At 39.0% G+C, this 25,326-nt stretch overlaps 1 protein-coding gene across 2 annotated transcripts; it reads left to right on the forward strand.

The window, feature by feature from the left end:
• The first annotated feature begins 1,942 nt into the window (after window positions 1-1,942).
• dspa (desmoplakin a) lies at window positions 1,943-24,688 on the forward strand. 2 transcript variants are annotated; one of them, XM_087811942.1, is made up of 24 exons: window positions 1,943-2,352; window positions 3,552-3,636; window positions 3,711-3,829; window positions 3,909-4,104; window positions 7,315-7,440; window positions 7,513-7,572; window positions 8,675-8,842; window positions 8,902-9,006; window positions 9,070-9,165; window positions 9,226-9,351; window positions 10,567-10,719; window positions 10,804-10,958; window positions 12,103-12,229; window positions 12,303-12,489; window positions 13,876-14,120; window positions 14,190-14,371; window positions 15,350-15,488; window positions 16,768-16,961; window positions 17,034-17,196; window positions 17,279-17,362; window positions 17,446-17,553; window positions 18,936-19,034; window positions 19,109-20,923; window positions 21,108-24,688. In XM_087811942.1, exons 1-24 carry the CDS (start codon window positions 2,084-2,086, stop codon window positions 24,327-24,329), a joined length of 8,223 nt encoding a protein of 2,740 aa, XP_087668068.1. In that variant the 5' UTR covers window positions 1,943-2,083; the 3' UTR covers window positions 24,330-24,688. The 2 variants fall into 2 exon arrangements, with proteins under 2 accessions (XP_087668068.1, XP_087668069.1); XM_087811943.1 differs by having other exon boundaries at window positions 19,109-19,606.
• Window positions 24,689-25,326: the final 638 nt, after the last annotated feature.

The raw sequence follows: 25,326 nt of genomic DNA on the forward strand, positions 1-25,326 counted from the left end.
AGTGATTTCTATCGAGTTGGTAAATATCTCGTCACGAAAATGTGTCCTTTAAAAAAAGTAAAATTGTGTTTCTTCTTATTGTAAAATACTGATATTCTTACAATCCTTTTAAATTTGGCTTCATATACTACCATCTTGCTTTTAAACACATCATTTCTAATTTTTTAGGCGTGTCTTCAACATTTAATTTGCTTACACAGACATTTTTATTTTATTGTTCACCTGCACCTTAGTTAATCCTTCTGTTATAATTTAGTTTATATATTCTTTGCAAATGTTGTATTTGTATCTATTTAATATACTAAACACTTTCAAAGTTAAATGAAGTTTTCAGTTGTATTATATTTTATTTTTGTAGTAGTTTAGATTTAAATCTACTACATTGTTCACTTATTATAATTGTCTTGTTTCTTTTTTTTTAATATATATTTTATAAGTATTTAACAACATGCATCATCTAGAGCAGTTCAACTACTTAAGGTTTCAAATTATATTCTGTAAATGTTGTCGGCTGAAAATAAAGATGAAAGGTCAAATATAGTAAAAATAAAAAAATAAAACAAACTGAAATATAATTCTATTCAATTAGAATTATTTATATTGTGAATCAGAATCAGTAACATTTACTGCGATTGTTGCCTCTTTTTTTTTTACGACATGTAATGATGCCCTCACATTAAGATAATAAATTAAAAAAGGTTATTTAATTACATATTCACTTTACTTGAAAAATATAAATCTTAAAAATGATATAAAAGTCCTTTTAAAATAACCATGGAGACAAAAAACTCTCGCAAAAAAAACAAATGAAAAAAACAAACACTAAAACTACAGTCAAAACACAAATAACTTTAACAAGTGATATTTAAAAATGAACTAGTGATTAATAATACGGATAATTAAGAAGATATTTTGACACGATCGGCTTGTACTCCGACATTATTACATTAATACAGCCAATGGAACGCATGTGGCCCCCGGGTCTGAGCTGAAAAGCGCTCCACAAATATTACTTACTTACTTACTTACTTACTATTAGCTCATAAGCTTAAGCCAATACTAGTTAGAAAATTAGGATGTGAAGAAATATTTATGTTTGACAGCGGTTGGCCATTACATTTTCTGGGAGGGAGTGGATGTTTTCAGGCAAAAATAAAGGGGCGAAAAGGGTGAAATATCAGTTTTATCTTGATCTTTAAAATATATACTTTATTGAATATTGTTTTGATTGTTTAAGCGCTTTGTGACCCTGGTCTGGAAAAGCGCTATACAAATAAAAATGACTTACTTACTTATTTAAATATGCTAACTTTATTTATTTTTATTGTATTTTATAGAACTTTTCTTTTAATAACTGGAGCACTAAACTTTTAAAACAGAAACTTTACATTCCTTTTAAGCGACAAGTCATGAATAATATAAATAAATACATAAGAAAGTTGTTGATATTTGACGTCATGAGGGTCTAAATAGCATCATTAGCTGCTAAGCTAACACTAGTTACAGCTGATGACGTGACATTTTTTAAAAAAGTGGACATTACTCAATAATAAAAATAATATATTTTAAATTAAGTTTCAGATGTTTTAAAAAAAAACTCACCTTAAATGGAAAAACACCTTTTTTTTGCACCTGCATTTAACGCGTCACTGTTGGCACAAACAACGCATACATTAACCACAATCCCCCGCGGCGATGTTGAGTTCACTGCCACCTACCGGCGACTCCGACTAAACAGGTGTCCCAACTTTTAAACTTTTTAAAACTAAAATTTAAATAGAAATAATATTTTTTTTAATGTTATTTTTTAGTTTATGTGTCATTTAGGTTCTTTTGAGTTTTCTTGCGGAGGTTTCGGTCCCTGAAGAGGATCAGTTCCCACACTGGAGCCGCGGGCGCCGGAGTGTTTCGTAAACACACCACAAAGGTGTGGTTTCACTGCTGGCCCCTGAAAAGGCTTCCGTCGATTCAACCTCGGGACCAGTATCTGCGCAACAGGAGCGTCGAGGACCTGCGTCCGACGAGACACTTCACCCAAAACAACTTTATTTTTTTTATTTTTTTCTGATAAACCACCACCGACATGAGTCTCTACGGAGGATCCACGTCCAGACTCGCCTCCATGGGCCAGAGGACCAACTCCAGACCCGAGCTGTCGAGCCCGAGCTTCCGCAACGATGTGTTCGTCGGTGGGAACGGATTCCCGGTGGATTACCAAGGGGCCGATGGGTACCAGTACACCTCGTCCTTCTCCAGGTCGTCCATGCCGGGGGGAGGCGTCGGACAGCGGGTCCAGATGAGCACCGTTGGGGGTGGAGGTGGAGGTGGAGGTGGAGGTGGAGGTGGACTCAGGTGAGACACGGATACACCTGCTGGGGGATGAGCTTCTCAAATGTCAACTTAAACTACACGATAACATCTAAACTCGCTATGCAAAAAAAATGTTATTTTTTTTATTTGTTTTGGGATGAATAACATCTTTATTTAAAAACGTGTTTAACTGACTCTTCTAATTCAAACTTTTATTTTATTCTGTCGTTCATTCATCAGAAGTTTGTCCTGGTTAGCAAGGGTCACACACTTTTCTTATTTAAAGTCTGTACACTCGAGTAATTACACTATATTACACTGTAATACATTTTTTTTGCGTGGCTACTTTTTACAATTTACTTTAAATAAAAAGACCAAAAAATATATTCACTCTTTCAATTTGGATTCTTTATATACTGAAGCTCGTGGACTCTTTATGTTTAATGTTCAGTTGCTGCAATTACACTAAAATGAACATACTTATATTTATGTCGACACTTTTTTTTTTTAATGTATATTTTATTCATTTTAAAGTTATGCACTGTATGTGTTGTTTTTTACAATAAGAACCGAATTACTGTAACTAAAATCAATACCTGTAGATAATATGTGGAGGTTTATAAATTATTTATAAAAAATGTAAATGAGTAAAGGGAAGGAACGTGAGTACAAATCTGTAGTAGTTACATTTCCTGGTCACTTAAATATCCTTTAAAAATGTAAAACTCTACTTTTATCGATCAAATATAAGTATAAAACTTAGGAAAGTGTATTTATTTAGTGTTTATTCTTCTTTTATTTTAATCGTTCAAGTCACTCCCCTGCATTCCACTTCCTCTTTATATCTCGCCAAAGTAAACCAGACCAAAATCACGAAATGGTGCCTCTTTTGATTGACATCGCATTGTGTCAAATGTAGGTCAAAACAACTCTGATATAATCATTTGTTTTTTTTTAAAGCAGCTATTCGTCACCATATTTGATGTTTACTTTAACTAACCATTTATGTTAAGGTCACTTTTATTTAAAACAAATCCTGTTTTAAAGTAGTTACTGTTCAAAGACAAATACAAGTTAATTCTATTTACATTTTAGTTTGTTTTTGGTGACGGATCCTGTTTTTAAAATACACATTGTTTAAGCAAAAAACAATGACTTCTTCTTTTTTTTTTTTCCATTCAGCACAAGTTAATTCACACGATCTATCATTGGCTTTAATGACTGTTTGTGTTTAATTGCAGCGCTCAGGCCATTCAACAGAGAGCCATGTTCCTGTCGGGCCAGTGTCAGGAGTATCTGCAGCGAGCCAAGATGATCCTGCAGGGCGTGAGTGAAGAATGTTTAGTTTTTTTCGTCAAACAGGAAGAGGAAACGGAGCCATGATTGTGTTTGTGGCGCAGGGGGGTCCGGCCATGGAGGCGGAGAAGATGATGATCGCCTCGTCGGAAGCCATCGAGCAGTTGAAGATGTGCGGCCGGGACCTCCAGCAGATGCGCGTCCAAAACGACGTCTTCAGGAGGTCAGTTGATCGTGACTTGATGGTTGGAGACATGAAAATCTTGGATCACGACGAACTTCTTTCTTTCCTCGCAATCCAGCGTGGAGCAACTGCAGCACATGCACGCCAGCATGCAGCAGCAGATGATGGGCTCCGTGAACATGGGCACCATGAACATGGGCACCATGAACATGGGCTCCATGAACATGACCACCAGACGGAACCGAGGGAGCGTGGGCTCCATGGACGGAGGGAGGCTCTTCAACGACGCCGTCGCCTGGATCGCCCAGCAGAAGGTAATGATTCATAATGAAGTGAGATGTGCAGGGGGTGGGAGGAGTTCCCGAAATATAATAAATTAATCCAAATTAATAGGAGATTGAAAAATATTTGATATATTATGATTATAATATTCAAAATACAAGTATTGTTCAACTTAAATGTGAATTAATAGTCAAATAATACATTATAGTAGGGGGAAAAAACGATTTAAAATACGTAATAATTAGTAACAAAAAAACATTCTATATTTATTATTTTATTATATATTTATTTATTATTATTTATTTGAAAACATCTTAATACATTTTGTGGAACTACTTCCTTTTATATAAATGTTAAAAACACAATTTTATTGACAATAAATGACATGAAACAAACAAATACTTTGAAAAAAAATATATATATATATATTATTTTAGTGGTGGCATGTTTGACAGAGTGATTAGGAGGAATTTAAAATGCATAATAATTAATATTAATACAATACAATTGTGTGTATTGTATTAAACAATACACTTATATACTTTAAACCTAGTCATAGTCATAGTTATTCTTTTTTTTCTTCTAGAGATATTGTGGCAATACTTTTCACTTTTTTTTCCCCAATTTTTCGTTTATTTTTTGTTGTTTTTATTTAGTGTCACATGTTTTCAAAGAGATTTGGAGGGAAATAAAAAAAAAACCCAAAACATCATAATTGATAACAATACAATAGAATGGTTTATTTTATTTAAGTTATTGTATACAGGTTTTTTTTCTTAAGGAATATTGTGGCGCTACTTCCTTTTTTATTATTATTATTATTATTATTATTATTATTATATAATTAAAATTATTATATTAAAAAAAAACATTTATTGAAAATAAATAACACTTTATTTTATTTGAGTGTCCACATGTTTTCAATAATTAATAACAATACAAAACAATTATAGGTTTTTTTTTTCACAAATAAATAAACCAAACATTTATGGACAATGAATGACATTAAAGGAACAAACACACAAGTTTAATTTAACAACAATACAATAGTAGTTGTATTATACTTTTATTTCTTAAGGAATATTGTCGCACTATGTTAAAAAAACAACAAAAAACAACTTTTCTTTAATTTTAGTTGCATGTTTTACAAAGGTGAGGAGATGAATTAAACATAGGTGCAGTAAACTTGAGTCGAGTTCTCTGATGCGACCCGGGGGCTCGATCCTCAAGGGGGGGTTCTCTATTGATGGAGGTGAACAGAAAGGGCTTTGTTAGAAAGGTAGGGACGGTGAAACCAAACTTCATTTTGAATTAGGAGTAAAATGAAAATTCTTTTTTCGTCGAATCAGCAACATTTTTCCAGTGAAGTCACAGCAAAGGGTTGCGTCAGAAGCGTTACAGCGTCTACAAGCTCACACATGTTGAGTTTCATGCAGTCGGGTGGAGTCCGAGGAGGAGGAGGAGGAGGTGATGAACTCACTCTCCTGCAGCTCTCCTCTGACCCCCCTTGAAACCGAAACCATCTGGACTCGCTGCCAAAAAACCCGATCCACGAGTGGAAAAAGGAGGCCAGACGAGCGGAGGAGGAAGGTTTGAAAACAAAGAGGCAGGAAGAGACGAAGACGGCGATGGCGGAGGAAGGAAAAAAAAGTAGAGGAGTGTGAAATGTGACACTGTGTAGTCAGATGTTGAAGGCATGACAAGCTCCTCAAACAACACTCACTGAGAAAACGCCCCCATTTTTAATTTTAACCAGCCACAATCTAGATCCTCCATTTTGTCTCTTTTAGTGCTCGGGTTATTTGTTTATCTTACACTTGATCCTTTCTTTATTAGTATACAACACCGGCGGCCTTTGCACCTTCAGACACCACCGCTCAAAGTTTTGGTCGTCATAAAAACAAGGGAGTGGCGAGAGAACAAAAGGAAAGAGGGTGGAAGGAAGAAGAAAAAAAATGTAAAGGGCGAGGCCTGGTGTTTGGTTTTGAACGCTCTTATCAGGGTTGAGAGAAGCCAGGAGGGAGGAATTGTTGGAATAGTTTCCTTTAGACGCCCGGCTAAGCGTGTGAAATGCTGACATCTAGCGGTGGAGTCAGGAAAGACAAGCGCCAAAAACGAGTCTTTTGACTTTAGTTAATGCAACTAAAATCTTGATGATTAAATCAAAACAATGTTTTATCGATTTTTTTTTTTAAATTCTTGTATAAGAAGTCGTTTTTACAACAAAAAAATACTAACTTCTTTAATTTTAACACAAAATTAAAATGAATATTCAATAAAAAATACTCGTCTTTTGATACTAACTGTTATTTAATGCAAATATAATTATTTAAAACATTTAGAACATTTTCTAAATATAAAAACAAAGTAGTGTTTTTACTGCTTTGTGTCTATTTTCGTCAAAGAAGTGTTTCTGCAATAAATAATTAATTACTACGTCAATTTTAAAGCAGAATTGAAATAAATATTCAATAAAAAATACTTGCTTTTGATAAAAACTTTTATTTAGAGCAAATAAAATAATTTAGAAAATAAATCAAATTTACATTCTCTGATAATAAATAAATAATGTGGGTTTACTGCTTTGTTAATTTTCGTATAGGAAGTTGTTTTTGCAAAAAAATTAAATAAAAATCTCCTTTAATTTTAATGCAAAATGGAAATGTATATTTCTTTTGATAATTACTATTTAAAAAAATAACATTAATATACTTTATATGCATAAATTGACTCTTTTCTTTTGAAAAATACATGATATACATTTTCAAATATACTTTTAGTAACTACTGCAAATCCATTGACAAAGTTAAAAATTATCTAAAAAAAGTAAGAAAAAAAAGGGTGGTGCTGAAAGGCAAAAGTAGCAATAGAAGTGATCGTTAAATAATTTCAATATCAAATTATTCTGATGATAAAAACAAAATGGTCCTCGTCAGGAGTAGAAGAAAACAAAATGGCAGCCAGCTGGTCTCACTGTTTAACATGCTACAGTTGAGGCTTCAGTCCGAACAAGAAAACACACATTCAGTCACTTTTTTTATTGCTGCTGCTCGACTCTTTCAATCCAGAGATTTACAGTGTCGTGTCCCTGGAAGAACCCGGAGCCACTTCTGTTCCCACGCTCTTTAAAAAACAGACAAAAGACCCTCAGTTCAGTCCCAACAGAGACATGAAAAAATGAACCGCATTATTTTCTGATAATTTAGTTGTTTTTTTTAAATGACTGAATCTGTGTTTTGCAGCGGATGATCGAGACGGCTCAGTGGGGCGACGACTCGGCGACCATCGAGAGCCAAATCATGAACCACAACAAGATCCACAGCTCACTCCAGAGGAGCCCGGAGGTGGACCGGGCCAGAGACGACCTGGTACCGCATCAAGTTAAACCTTGTGAAAAATATTCAGTGTTTAATCTTTTTTTCTTTTTTTTTATTCTCCAGAACATGCGCGGAGACAAATCCAATCTTCATGTCCTGGACCAAGAGTGGGACAGTTTGCAGGTGAGTTTTGAATGGCCGGGCGACCTTTGGACGGAGGTTGGATCATCATTGAGTGTCAGAGCAAACAGTTGGACTGATGGTGCCGTTAAGAGCCAAGTGTTTACGGAGGGCGGCCATTTGCAATTAGCGTTAAAAAAATAGTAGAAGAAGAAACTGTCCAGTCAAATTCAGTGTGTGTAGCGGCAGTGTTTTCTTTAAGATAGTACTATGCTGTCAAAATTTGCGCACTGCACAATTAAGTGCACTGTCTTACAGTGTACTATTAAGAAGTGCACTTAGAGTTGCGCTCAATTTGAGACACAGCATTAGCGTTGATGCTAATTTCATCTACCACGAAATAGTTAGCCATTAAGAACTAGATGAAGCTATAGACCCTTTATACGTTGTAAAAAAGTTTGTGCTTTCTCGAGACATTTACGCCGGTTTTCGGCTCCTATTTTTCAACAGTTGATGGAGAAACTAGGTTCAATTACTTAAGGGGCCACATTTATAACTGTGACTGTGTTGAGGGACAAAAAGAGAGAAGAGAAGAGAGAAAATATGATGGAGAAATTTAAGAAAACAACGTTAGAATAGAAAAAAGAAAAGAAAAACCCATAAACCAAACCCTAATATTTATTAACCTTTCGTATAAAAGACACTGATAGAAAATAACTTATTTTTTTCCTAAATATGATCTTAATATCTACTGAAATTATGTCAAGGGATAAAAAATATTCACAAAAGGACGAAGAAAAACTTTTAAAAAAAAGATGTCCTAAACAAATACTTTAAGAACTTAAATATAGAGTTAATAAAATAATGAATACAAAATAAATTTGTCTTTGTCAGATTTATTTCTACATCTTCATTAGAGAATAATTAAATATAGTTAAAAAAAAGTGTTATTATCCATGAAGCTAACCCCAATGGTGTTTAAAATAAAGTCAAGTAAAGTGTGTTTCAAGATGAATATGTTTATTAAAGTATCTTTTTTAATTTAATTAAAACATTTTTTAAAAGATGAGGAGTAAAAGCTAATCATTAACTTCACATTAACAAATCAGATTTTTTGATTTGACTCCCATTTGTGACGCTTTCACTTCCTCCCATCTCATCTCAGAAAATGTCCTACAACCGCACCAGTCAACTGCGGGAGCTCCAGGGCATCATCGAGGAGATCTTCCGGGCCATCATGTGGGTGAACGAGAAGGAGGAGGAGGAGCTGGTGTTCGACTGGGGCGACAAAAACATCGAAGAGTACATCCCCAAGAAGCAAGAGAGCTACTCGGTAACCAGCTTTTTGAATCAGTTTTTTAAAAAGCAGCATCTAACATGTGAGTCCGTCAGAGGCTGATGCGAGACCTGGAGGAGAAGGAGAAGGAGCTGAACAAGCTGAAGGTGAAGGCGGACGGACTGTTGAGCAACAACCACCCGGCCTCGGATAAAATCGAGGTATGTTGGTCTTAATTGCGTCGTCGGAATGTTTCAAAAACTCGCCTTTTCGAATCCCTGCAGGCCTACATGGACACCCTGCAGACCCAGTGGAGCTGGCTCCTCCAGATCACCAAGTGTATCCACATCCATCTGAAGGAGAACGGCGCCTACTGCCAGGTGAGACCCCCACCCTCACAGGTTCATCCAGTTCCTCCTAACACAACCTTCGCCCTGCAGTTCTTCAAAGAAGCCAACGAGACCTACTCCAAGCTCCAGAAGGAGAACAACAACATCCGCAAGACTTTCGCCTGCAACAAGGACACTCCCCTGGAGAGCCTCACGGATCTCCTGAAGAACCTGGAGGTGAGTTTTTTTGTATTTTTTTTCAAATGCAGAGGTGAGGTGTGTCTCCAGACGTAAAATACCGTCCCAGCGTAATAGTAGCACACGGTAGCTCGACCGGTCGGGTCGCTCCCTGCAAGTCGAGGATCTGGGTTTATTATCACTTGATCTAAAAGGATTTGTGAAAAAACGCTTGAAGACGCATTTTTGCGAGTTGTAGAATCGACATTTTTGTAATGTCTCGTAAAACCTGAATTTTGGTCTGGTTTGTTTTTCCTTTCCTTTGAAATTCTGGATCTTAATGAGATGATCTAATGTAAAAAACAAAGTCTTAATATACATACTTTTAGTTTTTTTATTCCTGCAAACAAGGATGTAAATTTTTTATGTTTTTTATTTAGCAACAACAGCAGAAATCCATTGTGGAAATTCTTGACACTAAAATAGTTTATATATACTACAAGGTCGTGACCTTAAAGGTGCCTGAGAGGTAAATAAAGAAAAACAAACCCAAAAACAAACAAACACATTGTGCTTAAGGCAGAATGAAGTAATACTAATCAAACATAAATATTTATTCCTCGTAATGACACTTCGAAGCACCAACAAAAACTAAAATAAAAAACTAAAAAGTCAAAGTGAAGATTTTAAGTCAGTGGAAGGGCACAAGACAATAACAATATATTGCAATATTTTTTATTCCTGATACTGTATTGATATTCAATAGTACTGTATCAATATAAAAAATCACATTTTAATTTAACTCAAACTTATTTTAGGGTTTATATTTCAAATCACTCAAATATTCACGCCGTTTATTCATTTGTGTGCTGCAGTTAAACCTCTGGCCACTAGCTGGCAACGTTAAAAAAAATGCATTACTACTTTATAAATTAAGCATTATTAATATTAGGTCTTAAATACATACATTTTGTTTTTTATTCCTGAAAACTAGGATATCATTTTTTAACCTTCTGTTAAACTCCTGACATTAATACTACTAGGTTTTGACCTTAAATGTGCCTGAGAGGTCAAATTTATAAGAGAAAACAAAACAAAAACCTGTTAATTTATGGCAAAAAATAGTAATCAAACAGAAATGTATAAGAAAAAAGCTTAAGGTTTTTAAAAATAAAAAAAAATCATATTTATTTTTCACTGTATAACTACAGTGTTATTATGTTCACACTAATAAAAGTTTGTAGAGCAGCACTGACTTCCTGGTTGTCCACACAGAGAGAGAGGGAACGCATCATGGAGAACAAGCGTCAAGTCCAGAGTCTGGTCAACAAGTCCAAAAGCATCGTGAGGCTCAAACCTCGCAACCCTGAGGAGAAGACCAACAAACAGGTCATGGTCCAGGCCCTGTGTGACTTCAAGCAAGACCAGGTCAGAGACGACAACTTAAAAAGATTAAATAAATAAATGAAGGTTTTGAAAAATGTTAAACTTTAAAAAATGGTGCCGGTGCAGAAAGGGATCATGAAAGGGGACGAGGGGATCCTGAAGGACAACTCTCAGCGCAGCAAGTGGCTGGTGACGGGTCCTGGAGGTCTGGACATGCTGATCCCCTCGGTGTGTCTCCTCATCCCTCCACCCAACCCGCTCAGCATCGGCCTCGCCACCAAGTAAGTAATCTGAAAATAACACTTCCTTAGAGAACATAGTCAACCTCTTAAGTTATTGTCCATAATTCTTAAATTGGAACATTTCAACGGTTAGTTTTAAAGGCTGTGTATTGGTAAGAATCTGGCGATAAATACACATGTGTGATAGTACAATATATTGCGATATACTGTGATACTGTAGGAACAACGATTTATTGTTTCTTTTACATAAAAAACACATTTTCTGACTTTCACAACAAAGAAATGAGGAAATACTTTCTCTGATCAAACGCAAAGAGAGCAGGATAGCTTTATGGGAAAGTATGGGCTTGAGGGAGCAGGATAGCTTTATGGAAAATAAGGGCTTGAGAGAGCAGGATAGCTTTATAGGAAAGTACGGGCTTGAGAGAGCAGGATAGGTTTATTGAAAATATGGGCTTGAGGGAGCAGGATAGCTTTATGGAAAATAAGGGCTTCAGAGAGCAGGATAGCTTTATAGGAAAGTACAGGCTTGAGAGAGCAGGATAGGTTTATGGAAAATATGGGCTTGAGAGAGCAGGATAGGTTTATGGAAAATAAGGGCTAGAGAGAGCAGGATAACTTTATAGGAAAGTATGGGCTTAAGGGAGCAGGATAGCTTTATTAGAAAGTACGGGCATGGGAGAGCAGGATAGCTTTATGGATAATAGGGGCTTGAAAGAGCAGGATAACTTAATGATAAATATGGGCTTGAGGGAGCAGGATAGCTTATGGAAAATAGGGGCTTGAGAGAGCAGGATAGCTTTATGGAAAATAAGGGCTTGATAGAGCAGGATTGCTTTATGGAAAATAAGGGCTTGAGAGAGCAGGATAGCTTCATAGGAAAATATGGGCTTGAAAGAGCAGGATAGCTTTATGGATAATAGGGGCTTGAAAGAGCAGGATAGCTTTATGGATAATAGAGGCTTCAGAGAGCAGGATAGCTTTATGGATAATTGGGGCTTGAGAGAGCAGGTGGCTCCCAGCAAACAGTCTGTTTTGAGTATTTTGGCCCCTTGTGTGATTGAGTCTGACACTCCTGCTCTATACACTGTATATATATCAGTATATCAGTATAAAACGCCCCCTGCTGGCGGCTATTCGCACATGCAAAATGAGGTGTGAACTCATGTGTCATGTCCATCAGGAACGAGCAGTTTTATGAAGCCATCATGGGCATCTGGAACCAACTGTACATCAACATCAAGAGTCTGATCTCGTGGCAGTACTGCCTGAAAGACATCAACTACATCAACACCCTCACCGTCAGCATGGTGAGTCCACCTCCACCTCCTCCACCCTCCTTCTTGTTTTCACTGCTTTTTCATCCCCGTCTTCTTCCCCCAGTTGTCCAACATGCGTCCAGACGAGTACCGCAGCCTCATCAAAAGGCTGGAGACTCACTACCAGGAGTTCGTTCGTACCAGTCAGGGCTCGGACATGTTTGGAGAGGAGGACAAGATCAACATCCAGACACACTTTGACAAGGCCCAGAATCACTACGACACACTCGTCATCCAGCTGCCGGGCTACCGTGAGTGCCAGCTTCTATAACCTCCGATATGCAGTGTAACTCAGAAGAAGTAAAAGGAAAATATTGGCTTGAGAGAGCAGGATAGCTTTATGGAAAATATGAGCTTCAGAGAGCAGGATAGCTTTATAGGAAAATAAGGGCTTGAGAGAGCAGGATAGCTTTATGGAAAATAAGGGCTTGAGAGAGCAGGATAGCTTTATAGGAAAATATGGGCTTGAGAGAGCAGGATAGCTTTATAGGAAAATATGAGCTTGAGAGAGCAGGATAGCTTTATAGGAAAATAAGGGCTTGAGAGAGCAGGATAGCTTTATAGGAAAATATGAGCTTGAGAGAGCAGGATAGCTTTATAGGAAAATAAGGGCTTGAGAGAGCAGGATAGCTTTATAGGAAAATAAGGGCTTGAGAGAGCAGGATAGCTTTATAGAAAAATATGAGCTTGAGAGAGCAGGATAGCTTTATAGGAAAATATTGGCTTGAGAGAGCAGGATAGCTTTATGGAAAATACGGGCTTGAGAGAGCAGGATAGAGAGCAGGATAACTTTATGGAAAATAAGGGCTTGAGAGAGCAGGATAGCTTTATGGAAAATAGGGGCTCGATGGGGGAAGGATAGCTTTATGGAAAATAAGGGCTTGAGAGAGCAGGATAGCTTTATAGGAAAGTATGGGCTTGAGAGAGCAGGATAGCTTTATAGGAAAGTATGGGCTTGAGAGAGCAGGATAGCTTTATGGAAAATAGGGGCTTGAGAGAGCAGGATAGAGAGCAGGATAACTTTATGGAAAATAAGGGCTTGAGAGAGCAGGATAGCTTTATGGAAAATAGGGGCTCGATGGGGGAAGGATAGCTTTATGGTAAATAAGGGCTTGAGAGAGCAGGATAGCTTAATGGAAAATAAGGGCTTGAGAGAGCAGGATAGCTTTATAGGAAAGTATGGGCTTGAGAGAGCAGGATAGCTTTATAGGAAAGTATGGGCTTGAGAGAGCAGGATAGCTTTATGGAAAATAGGGGCTCGAGAGAGCAGGATAGCTTTATGGAAAATATGGGCTTGAGAGAGCAGGATAGTTTTATATGAAAGTATGGGCTTGAGAGAGCAGGATAGCTTTATGGAAAATAGGGTCTCGAGGGAGCTGGATAGCTTTATGGAAAATAGGGTCTTGAGAGAGCAGGATAGCTTTATGGAAAATATGGGCTTGAGAGACCAGGATAGCGTTATGGAAAATAAGAGCTAGAGAGAGCAGGATAGCTTTATGGAAAATAAGAGCTTGAGAGAGCAGGATAGCTTTATAGGAAAGTATGTGCTTGAGAGAGCTTCTATAACCTCCGATATGCAGCGTAACTCAGAAGAAAAATCAAACTAACATCCGCCTGAATTGTGTTTCGAATTAAAGGAGAGGAAGGAGCCAAGCCGGAGCCCCCGAAAGTGGACTCGAGCAAGTCCAAGGTGACCAAGACCACGGTCACCAAGATTACGCAGCAGCCTCCGGCCTCCGCCGTCAGCCTCAGTCTGCTCCACAGCCTGCAGGAGATCCGGCAACGGCTGGATCTGGCAGAGTCCGGACTCACCAGCCACCTGCACATCCCTGTGGGAGAGACCGGCCTCCACGAGTGCTCCGTGCACATCCAGAAGATGCAGGTTTGTAACCACCACTTTCAACTTTGAATTATTTTTATTCATTTTGGTTTTTTTTTTGTGTGACACCAGAACGTGCACCAGGATCTGGACTCCATCCACGACGAGTACCTTCGTCTGAGGGAAATCATCATCAAGCAGCTGGAGGGAATTCCCGCCGACTCGGAGCACGCCAGGTTCCTCCGCTCGGAGCTGGAGATCATCAACACCAAACTGGGAGGCTTGCAGGGACTGTACTCCTCCTACATCCAGAGGTTGACACCGCGAAATAATACGACAAAAAACTCACTATTTAGATGTTATTTTGATGGATATCTAACAATTTTATGACTAGTTATACTCTATACATACCTTGTTAAAGATCTTTTTTTATTTTAATAGGTTTTATATTTCTGTATTGCTATTATATTATATTTTTTAATTAAATGTAATTAAAAACAAAATGTTAAATAGTAAATTACTATTATTATTATTGCATAATAGCACTTTTTTGGCTTTTTATTTATTTAATTTTAAGTTGTTTAATATATGAAATATTCTTGTTTTTCTTTAGACTTTTTAGATAAAATGTTTCTTTTAGAATGAAATTATATACAATCAATCACATTAGGACTAAAGCTCAATCGAGGTTTGTTTTAATTAAATCATTGATTTCAATAGTTTATATATTAATACATTAAATTTTGTTTTTGTTTTTTTACAAATAAGTTACAATTTGAATAGTTAAATAGTGAAATAATATAAAATAATTATCTTTACACATAGAGTTTCATATTCTGATTCCCATTATTAAAAAATAAAATGTATAAATGTAATGTTTTTTTTAATTTATATCCTTTTAAATTCAGTATTGTTGGGTGGCACAATAACTATACACTTTTATATTTAATGTAAAAGGGTACAGATTAAAATATGTTGAATTTAGACAATCTATTGTTGAATTTTTGGAATAAAAGTATACATATTAAAAAATCGTCCATAAAATATACAAATTATTGAATCCAAAATATATTATATATATATAAATATATATATATATATATATATATATATATAATTGGAAGTATTTTTCTACTTTGGGTTGTATGAACGCTTCTGCCACCTGCTGCCACATTGAGCTCACTGCTATCAATGACATTCTTTTAACTTGAATTATTATTAATAAATCAACAATTACTAATAATTGTGAAGGAAAAAACAGGTTTATCTAATTGTATCATGTCGTCCTTTAGACTCTCCTCCCTCCAAGCTCTGCTCCAGAGTCTCCTTCAGGCCGAGGACATCATTAAAGTCCACGAGGCTCGGCTGACCGAGAAGGAAACCACTTCTCTGGACGTGCGCGAGTTGGACGAGTACCGCAGCACTCTGAAGGTTTTTTGTTTTTTTTTAACTCAGAGCTACATTAGCTTTAATTAAAGACACAAAAAACACTCAATAATAATATGGCCCAATATTTAACAATATTTAACAACAATACAGTATTTAAGTTTTATTTTATATATATTTCATAATAAGATTTGAGATGTAAATATAGTTTTTATTATAAGTCACAAGGGGCTCTACATAAAAAAACAACACAATTAATAATATTAGAACATTAAAAACAAAACTTTAATTATAATGTTTTGATAAGGAACATGATAAATTCAGTTTGGCCATTTTTAACAAATTCAACAGGTCCTTGACCTATGACCTCTTGACTTCACAACGCTTAAAGTCATAGATCTGCAACTATTTCTTTACAGAAATTTGATGATAATAGTAAGTAAGTAAGTAATTAATATTTATTTATATAGCGCTTTTCTAGACCAGGGTCACAAAGCGCTTAAACAATCAAAACAATACTCAAAAAAGTATATACTTTAAAGGTCTAGTTATATATACAAAATATATAATATGTTTACAAAAACAAATACTGCAATTAGCGAATAAGCAAAGGTGTTACATGCTAACTTAGCACATAGCTTCAAATCCTAGTACATATATTGATTAATTTAAATCATATATATTTGCCACATATATATAACTTGTTTTAATCATATTAAAATTTACTGTATAAATACTGAACTTAGCGGTAAACAAAGTTGTCTTTGCTAACTTTAGCATGTTAGCAAAGTTGTAACATGCTAACTTAATTAATGAGTACATAGATACAAATCCTAGTATATATATTTTTTTATTTAAATACTACATTATTTTTTGCTACATATTTATATATTACTTTTTTAATTATGGTAAAATGAATACATACTGGACACGTACAACAAAGTAAAAGTTAATAAATGTTTATAAGATTAGCATGTGAGCTAAGATGTTACTTGCTAACTAAATTAGCGCCAATATGCAAATCAAAGCTAGAAAACAATATGGTTGTAAATAAATGTATCAAATCCTAATTTAATCAGATAAAACTAGTCAATAACATATATAGTAGAATAAAACATGTCAAATGTTATAATAAATATATCATTATTATAATAACAGAATATATATAATTATAATCAACATATATAATAATAAGGAATTGATACTTAAAATGTAAAGTGAGTTGGATCATTCAAGACACAAATATAGATTAGATGATTTCTTATATTATTACGATTATTTATGTTTAAACAAACTCTAAATTATTTATTTTTTTCTCATTTAGCAAATGAAGAGCGACCTGGAGCAGAAGAGGAACCTGCTGACGGCGATGGAGTCCGACCTGTCTCAGGCCGCCCACTGGAACAACCAGATCACCGATCCGTACCACAAGTGCGACGTGGACTTGTCCAAATACTCGGAGCTGGTGGGCCAGATGTCGGACCGCTGGCGCCGCATCCACAGCCAGATAGACAACAGGTAACATCACCTCTTCACCTCCGAAAAAATGCTCACAAATCCTTCATTCCCTAATTTTTCTTTAATTTACAGGATTTGGGACATGGACAAGCAGGAGAAGCAGATGAGAGAGTACCAGGAGAACCGATCCAAGACCGAGGGCTGGATCAGCGACGCCAGGAAGCGCCAGGACAGCCTCCAGCTGGTCAAGCTCAACAACATCCAGACTGTGACGGAACACCTCAACAAACAAAAGGCATGTAGTGTTCAATTGCAAATGAATGTTTCAGAAGCTGAAATTCAAGTAGTTTCTGACAACATACTTCTTGCACTTCCAGTCGCTTCACACTGAAATCAAGGGCAAAAAGGACAGAGTGGAGCACGTCCAGAAAGAAGCAGACACCTGTGCCGCCTCCATTAAGGTGTGTATCTTCCTACACAGAAGCTTAACACACAACGAAGGCTGCAAATAAAGACGAATGTGGTGTTTTTGTTTTTTAACCAGGACTACGAGCTGCAGCTGGCTTCCTACAGCTCCGGCCTGGAGACTCTGCTCAACATCCCCATTAAGAGAACGATGCTGCAGTCGCCCGCCTCAGTCGTCAGACAGGAGGTGAGTAAGATACAAAAATCACTTTTTAAGTGTGTTTATTTTGTGACGTGAGGTTCAAAATTAAAAGTAAATAGCGACAGTAGAGCTAGAAGTAGGAGAGAAAAGAGTTTGAAGCCTAGGTCGCACCATTAGTTTAATTTTAACTCAATAAGTCATGGTGTCTGGTGAATAAAAATACATTTTTATGTAGAACTAGTTTTAAAAAAAACATTTATAATTTATTTTCCTGAATAAATACAGTTTATTATCCAGCATACCTGTGCTCCCAATTCAGAAGGTCCCTATTGGCAAATTTGTTTTAATGACAAAAACGTTGATGTATCAAAATGGTCTTAGACCACGAAAGGTCCTTGACCTTTGATCTCTTGACTTTAAAACACGTGAAGTCATAGGTAAAGGATCCCACTGTACACATTTTTCTTTCTTTTTCACATCTAAAGTTATATATATACTTTCCATATGTTTACAAAAACATATACTACAATTATTGTATTAGCAAAGCTGTTAAATGCTAATATGGGAACATAGCTAGAAATCCTAGTACATATATTTATAAATTTAAATAATATATAAGCCAAATATACATATATTCCTTTTTGAATCATATTAAAATGTTTAAATATCGAACATAGAAGCAAGTAAACAAAGTATACATTTTGATAAAATTAGCATGTTGTACATTGATACAAATCCTAATACATATATTCACTCATTTAAATCCTACATTATTTTTTCTACATACTCATATGTAACTTTTTAAAAATCATATTAAAATGAATAAATACCGAACATAAGAGAAAACAGAGTATCAAAATATTGATACGATTATCATGTAAGCTAATCTGCTACATGCTAACTATATTTGCATCAATTTGCAAATCAAAGCTAGATAAATATTATTTTCGTAAATACATGCATCAAATCCTAATTTAATCAAATAAAACTTGTCTTTATATTTTTTTTACGATAAATTGATAAAGCTAGTGCTACAAGCTGTTGTCATGACGCACTTTTACCACTAGGGTGCGCCACTGTCTAAAAAGCCAATATTCCAAGTGAAGTCCCTACAAATGATTATAGTACAAATTACTTTTTGGTTTGCAACTGCATCAAATTCCTGCTTGTTATTATATTAAACAAAATTATAATGGTGATATTTAATCAATAATAATAATAATTAGAAAAAAACATTTAATGTTTAAAATGCTGCTCGTACTGTTTGAACTTTATCTTCAAGACCATATCACATAATCGACTAAACAATTCAAAACTAAAGTTGTGATCTAGGATATGTGTTGTGATTCAAAACAACCTTTACTTCAATTAAAAGTCATTATTTTACTGACTTCTTCGTACTAACTTCTCTATCTTGGTCCCAACAGGCAGTTGAGGTTCAGTCAAACTACATCGAGCTGCTCACCCGCTCGGGCGACTACTACAAGTTCCTGGGTGAGCTGCTGAAGAACATGGAGGAGCTCAAGGTGGGCATCGTGCAGGACGATCACACATCTGTGATATCAACGTTAACCATGTTTTTTTTTTATCATCCTGGCAGATCAGAAACACCCGCATTGAAATGCTGGAAGAAGAACTGAGGCTTCTGAGAGAAAACCTTCAGGATCAAGGCCATAAATACAAGTCCCTGGATGAGATGTTGGCCAGATACAAGCTGGAGCTCAGTCAGTCCAAAGAACAACTCATTTCGATGGAAGAAATCAAAAGAACCAACGCGATGCAAGTCAACGCCGCGCGAGACAACCTGGACTCCACGCAAACCCAGATCCAAGACCTCATGGAGCAGCTGACCCGCATTAAGTACCAGCTGGAAGAAGAAAAGAGAAAGAAAAGGCTGGCCGAGGAGCGCTACACCAGCCAGCAAGAAGAATACGATGGAGTCATTCGCCGCCGCCAGAAGGAGCTGGAGGAGGTCAATTGGGCCAAGATTGATTTAGAAAAGTCTGTGAAGGACAAGGAGCGTGAGCTGGAGAGGCTGAAGATACTTTTAGAAGAGGAAACAGGACGTCGCAGAATCGCTGAATCTGATACCTCAAAGGTAAGAACCCAGTGCAACCAGGAGATCAATCAGATTAAGCAGACATACGAGTCAGAAATCCATGTCACCAAGACCACCATCCTGAAGGCCTCTCAGAAGAAGGAGGAGGACTCGGCTGAGCTTAGATTGCAGCTTGACAGACTCGCCGGGGAGAAGAGAGATTTGGAGGAGGAGCTCCGGAGACTAAGGCAGTCCATTAGCTACACTGAAGAGCAGAAAAACAGAGCAGAGCTGGAGGCCAACCAGCAGAGGGCGTCGGTGACACAAGAGACGCGGATTCGGAGTGAGCTGGAGGTTCAGGTTCGAACGCTCAAGCAGCAAAGGGGAGAAGACGAGCTCAACCTTAAGGAGGCGGCGAAGAGTAATCAAGAGAAGAGCAGACAACTCAGCATCCTCGCCTTTAACTTGGAGGAGGAAGGCAAGAAGAGGAGAGCGATGGAGCTGGAGCTCAACCAGCTGAAGCAGAACGAAGGAGAGCTCAGGTCCAAGAATGCGGCCCAGCTCGACACGATCAACAGGCTGAAGGTGTCGGAGCAGGAGATCCACATCACCAAGGTGGAGCTGCAGAAGCAGTCGAGCGAAAGGAACAAAGTTGAGCAAAGCTCCATAAGGCTGCAGACCCGAATCAAAGACCTTCAGAACTCCCTGGACGCGATGGAAGCCGAGTTGGAGAAACAGAAAAAGGCAAACCAGGAAGAGTTCACTCGCCGAAAGAGAATCGAATCAGAGTTGGAGAGGATGACTCAGACCTGCAGGGAGCATACCACGACCATTACCAGCATGAAGTCCATCCAGTTGGAAGCTTCTACCACTGGTAGGAAGTATGAGCAGGATCTCAGGGGGCTCCAGGAGGCCTTGGACAAGAGCCTGAAGGACCACAGAATCACTAAAGAAGAACTCGCAGCTCTTACCGCCGAGCTGAGGGCATTGAAACAGAAGCTCCAGCAGGAGCAGACCAAAGTCCAGGAGCTCAACAAACGCAACGAAAGTCTCTACAAGACCATCGAGGAGAAGAGCCGCCAGCTCAACGAGAACACCTCGGAAATCGGGTCTCTGAAGACGCTGACGCAGAACCTGACGAAGGAGAGGCTGAGGCTGGAGGAGGAGCTGAGGATGGTCAAACAGGAACGAGATGAGCTGAGGATGAGCAAGAACGCCATGGACGGAGAGAGCGCCACGCAGATCGCGGCGCTGCAAGTCCAGCTGAAGACCAGCAACAAGAGGACGGTGGAGCTCCAGGCACTCATCAATGACCTGACCACGGAGAGAGAAAAGTTAAAACTGGAAATAGACAAATTCCAAAAGCAATCTCATGAGGTATAATTGATTGCAGGAAACTTCCTAAATTAAATCAATTTCATCTCCTGCTTTTGCATGTTTCACAACAATGAAGACGTCACTTCAGACTAACTTACACATGCTTCTGCTACCATGCATGAAATTCCTGCTGCTGCATTTCTTGGTGAGCTGAAAATAATTCCTTCTATTTCTTTCCCCACAGACGTCCATGATGGTGCACGAGTCCCAGAGCCAGTACAGCGAGATCGTGATGGAGAGGGACAGCCTGCTGTCCAAGCTCAAACTGCTGGAGCAGGACAAGAACCGCCACAAGCGCCTAGAAGAAGAGCTGAACCGCATCAAGATCCTGCTGGAGACCGAGCTGCGCAACAAGCAACGTATTCAAGATGAACTCAATTCGACCCTCAAAGATTTCAAGCACATGAAGAGTCAGTACGAGCTCAGAGAGAGCCAGATCCGCCAGTTCGAGTCGGACCGGGATAAGGCCGAGCGGGAACGGCTCTCCCTGAAGAACGAGATAGACAGACTTATGCGAGAGCTCCGTACGATCGAGGAGAAGTATAAGAGCAGGCTGACGATTTCAGAGAAGGAGGCGGCAGAGCTGGTTCTAGTCAGAGATGCGTTGCAGAAAGAGATAAAAAGGCTGAAGCAGAAACCCAGCACTATGACCCGACAGACCCAGACGGATGAGAAAGTTCCAACGGTCGATCCTTCAAAGCTCGTTTTCGACGGAGTCCGTCGCAAGGTCACGGCGCACCAGCTCTGCGACTGCGGTATCATCACGAAAGCAACATTGGAGCAGCTGCTGAAGGGGCAAAAAACAGTGGATGACGTTGCTGTGGACATCCAGGTCTACCTCAAAGGCACAGGCGTGATCGCTGGCATGACGTCGGGTTCGCAGGGAAAGATGCCGTTCACTGAAGCCAAGAACAAAAACTTCCTCAGTCCAGAGAGCAGCATCATGCTTCTAGAAGCACAGGCGGCGACCGGCTACATCGTGGACCCCACGTTCAACGAGAAGATGTCCGTGGACACCGCCTGTTCCCGGGGGATCGTCGACACAGACGATAGAGATGTTTTGCTGAAAGCAGAAGCAGCGAGCATTGGGTTTAAAGATCCATTCAGTGGGAAAATGTTGTCCGTCGGTCAGGCTTGTAAACAAGGCAGAGTGGACAAAGACACCGCTGTGCGTCTTCTCCAGGCACAGGAGTCCATCGGAGGCATCATAGACCCAATGCTGGGCGTGTTCCTCCCAAGAGATCTGGCCTTGGATCGTAAGCTTATTGACGAGGATCTGTACAGGGCCCTGAATAGAAAGCCAACATGCTACTTGGATCCTGCCACAGGAGAGAAAATCCACTACACCGACCTCCGTAAGAAGTGCACGATAGAACCGGTTAATGGCTTGCTCCTCCTGCAAGGTCCGGAGAAACCCATGACAGTTCAGGGTCTTAGAGGGGAAGTGACTATGAGCGAACTTGTTAAATCCGAGCTTCTTGATGAAACCGACTTGGACAAACTCAACAAAGGCGAAATAACGAGCAAAGATATTGAAGACAAGCTCAAGGCCTATCTTTACGGGTCGACCTGTATTGCCGGGCTCTTCGATGAAGCCAGCGAGAGAATCATTCCCTTTTACCAGGCCATGCAGGAGAAAATGCTCATGAAAGGAACCACCCTGGAGCTCCTAGAAGCCCAAGCTGCGTCTGGTTTCATTGTGGACCCAGTTAACAACGTGTTTCTGACCGTGGAGGAAGCTGCGAAAAGATGTCTCATAGGAAAGGAGTTTAAGAACAAGCTGCTATCAGCCGAAAAGGCAGTCACAGGATACAGAGACCCAGCTACAGGCAAGACCATCTCCCTCTTCCAGGCCATCGAGAAGGATCTGATCGAGAAGGGTCATGGAATCCGTCTACTGGAAGCTCAAATTGCGAGCGGAGGCATCATCGATCCCCAAGCAAGTCATCGTATCGATGTCGACGTGGCATATAAAAGGGGGTATTTCGACGAGGAAATGAATGAAATATTGACCTACGAGGGTGATGACACCAAAGGATTCTTTGACCCCAACACCAAAGAGAACCTGACGTACCTTCAGCTGAAGGAGCGATGCATTACCGATCCAAAGACCGGTCTGGTACTTCTGCCAATATTGGATAAAAGTAAGCCCAAGAAGTCGGAGGAAAGCAGAACCAACATTCTCCGCAAAAGGCGTGTTGTTATTGTTGATCCTGACACGGGTATGGAGATGTCCGTGAGGGAGGCCTACCACAAGCAGCTGATCGACTACGACACCTTCCTGGACCTGTCGGAACAAGAGTGCGAGTGGGAGGAAATAACAATCACGGGGTCGGACGGAGTCGCGCGTCTAGTCATCGTGGACAGGAAGACCGGGACCAAATACGACATCAAAGACTGCCTGGAGCGTTCGGTCATAGACCAAGCCACCATAGACCAGTACCGTTCCGGAGCGGTCACCTTAACGCAGTTTGCCGACATGATATCCAGCAAGTCCAGCGACAGTGAGATGATGATTTCCACCAGCAGCAGAGAAGACATGGTCAGGTGCAGCAGCCCCACTCAAGCCAGGCCGTCCTCCCCGACCGTGCGGAAGAGATTGAACAGTATTAATATCACCGTCTCCCCCCCTGAGACGTTTGACGACCACAGTCCCATAGCGTCCATATTTGACACCGAGACCCTAGAGAAGATAACAATAGTGGAGGGGCTCCAACGAGGCATCGTCGACACCATTACAGCCCAGAGGTTGTTGGAAGCTCAAGTTTGCACAGGCGGCATTATAAACCCCTCTAATGGTGAGAGGCTGTCCCTGCAGGATGCTGTCCATCAGTGCATCATCGACGACAGCTTCGCCGCAAAACTCAAACCTGCCCAGAAAGCTTACAACGGGTTCGAGGACGTGAAGACCAAAACGAAGATGTCGGCGGCTCAGGCTGTTAAAGAGGCTTGGTTGCCCTACGAAGCTGGCCAGAGATTCTTAGAGTTCCAGTACTTGACAGGAGGCCTGATCGATCCGGACACTGGCTGTCGGATTTCGATCGAAGAGGCCATTCGCCGAGGCTGGCTCGACGGCCAAGCGGCTCAGAAGCTTCAGGATGTAAAGAGCCACCAGAAGAACCTGACAGATCCCAAAACAAAGCTGAGGGTTTCGTACAAGGAGGCAATGGATGGCTGCTTGGTGGAAGAAAACAACGGGATGAAGATGATACAGGCTTCCTCTTTATCCAGCAAAGGCATCAGCAGCCCCTATAATGTCTCCAACCCCACGTCTAACAAATCATCAAGGGTCGGTTCGCGGACAACCTCCAGACCTACATCCCGAAGAGCCAGCGCTGACTACACTTCGAGTCTAACCTACAGCTTCACCAGCAGCAGCACCACCAACAGCTCCAGCACTCAGTAACAAGCCACATTTTACTTCCTGTTTTTGAATAGTTTGCTTAAATTGCTTACAAATATAGACGTAACTGTAGTTTTCGGATAAATCATGTGACTTGTAGGTCGCATCTTTGGGGTATTTTGGGGTTTTCACCTGCTTAAGGACCACAGTTGAATGAATATCGTGTCCTGTTATTAATATATGGCGTCAATTACATATTTTTAGCCGGTCGAAATGTTTTTTTTTAATAAGTTGGTCATCATGGCTTGCTGTGTTGTCTTTTATAGAAATATTTTGTAACTGATTTTGTGTGTTTTTGCCGCCTTTGAAATGGCTGATCCCTCAACATCGCTTGCTTTTCGATTAAAGAAATAAAGACATAATCATGTTTGTTTGTGTTAAGTTCAAAGGGATTTAAATAGACAGAAAACTCAACTTCAGTTTTCCTATATTTAAACTCCAGTTATCTTACTTGGAAAAGTACCAGCTCTTCAAAACTCAAGAGGGCAAAATAGAGCTGAACGCTGATTCATCAATTCTCAGATTGGGTGTGGTGAAGAAAAGAATCCATTCCAAGGTGTTTACCAAGTTCTCTTTCAAGTCACGTCTACGACCCGTCAGTAAATAACTCATGAATAGATCATTACATATTATGAGTCAAGAAAGAGGAAAAAGTGTACGGATTATCCCTAAAATCAATTTTATGATTTGGCAGAGCTATTAAAGCATGATTTGTTATCATGGCCTATCAACTATATTCATGGTAGTAAATTAAATTACATTTTTTAAAGATCATTTTATTAAAAAATATATCAGTTAAAACACAATTTTAATGTAGCAATATTCCTATCTAGTCTTGATTAAGGCTGATTAGTCAAACTCTGTTTGCATGTCCTAAAAACTTCCGAAAGCAAAGGTTTCACTGTAATCACTGCAGCCAAGTGTGCATAATTACACATACACATGCACACTTTTAAAACCCACATTTAAACCTGCTGACAAATAAATAAATGTATAATTC

This window comes from Callionymus lyra, chromosome 16 (assembly GCF_982586985.1).
Source record: "Callionymus lyra chromosome 16, fCalLyr1.hap1.1, whole genome shotgun sequence".
NCBI classification, from domain to species: Eukaryota; Metazoa; Chordata; class Actinopteri; order Syngnathiformes; family Callionymidae; genus Callionymus; species Callionymus lyra.

Excerpts from the sequence above, each read along its gene's own strand:
- dspa (XM_087811942.1), top strand. The coding sequence starts at position 2,084 with ATGAGTCTCTACGGAGGATCCACGTCCAGACTCGCCTCCATGGGCCAG. Across the intron at positions 7,573-8,674 it reads AAGAGTGGGACAGTTTGCAG|AAAATGTCCTACAACCGCAC; the intron begins GTGAGTTTTGAA and ends ATCTCATCTCAG. Across the intron at positions 17,554-18,935 it reads CCTCAGTCGTCAGACAGGAG|GCAGTTGAGGTTCAGTCAAA; the intron begins GTGAGTAAGATA and ends TGGTCCCAACAG.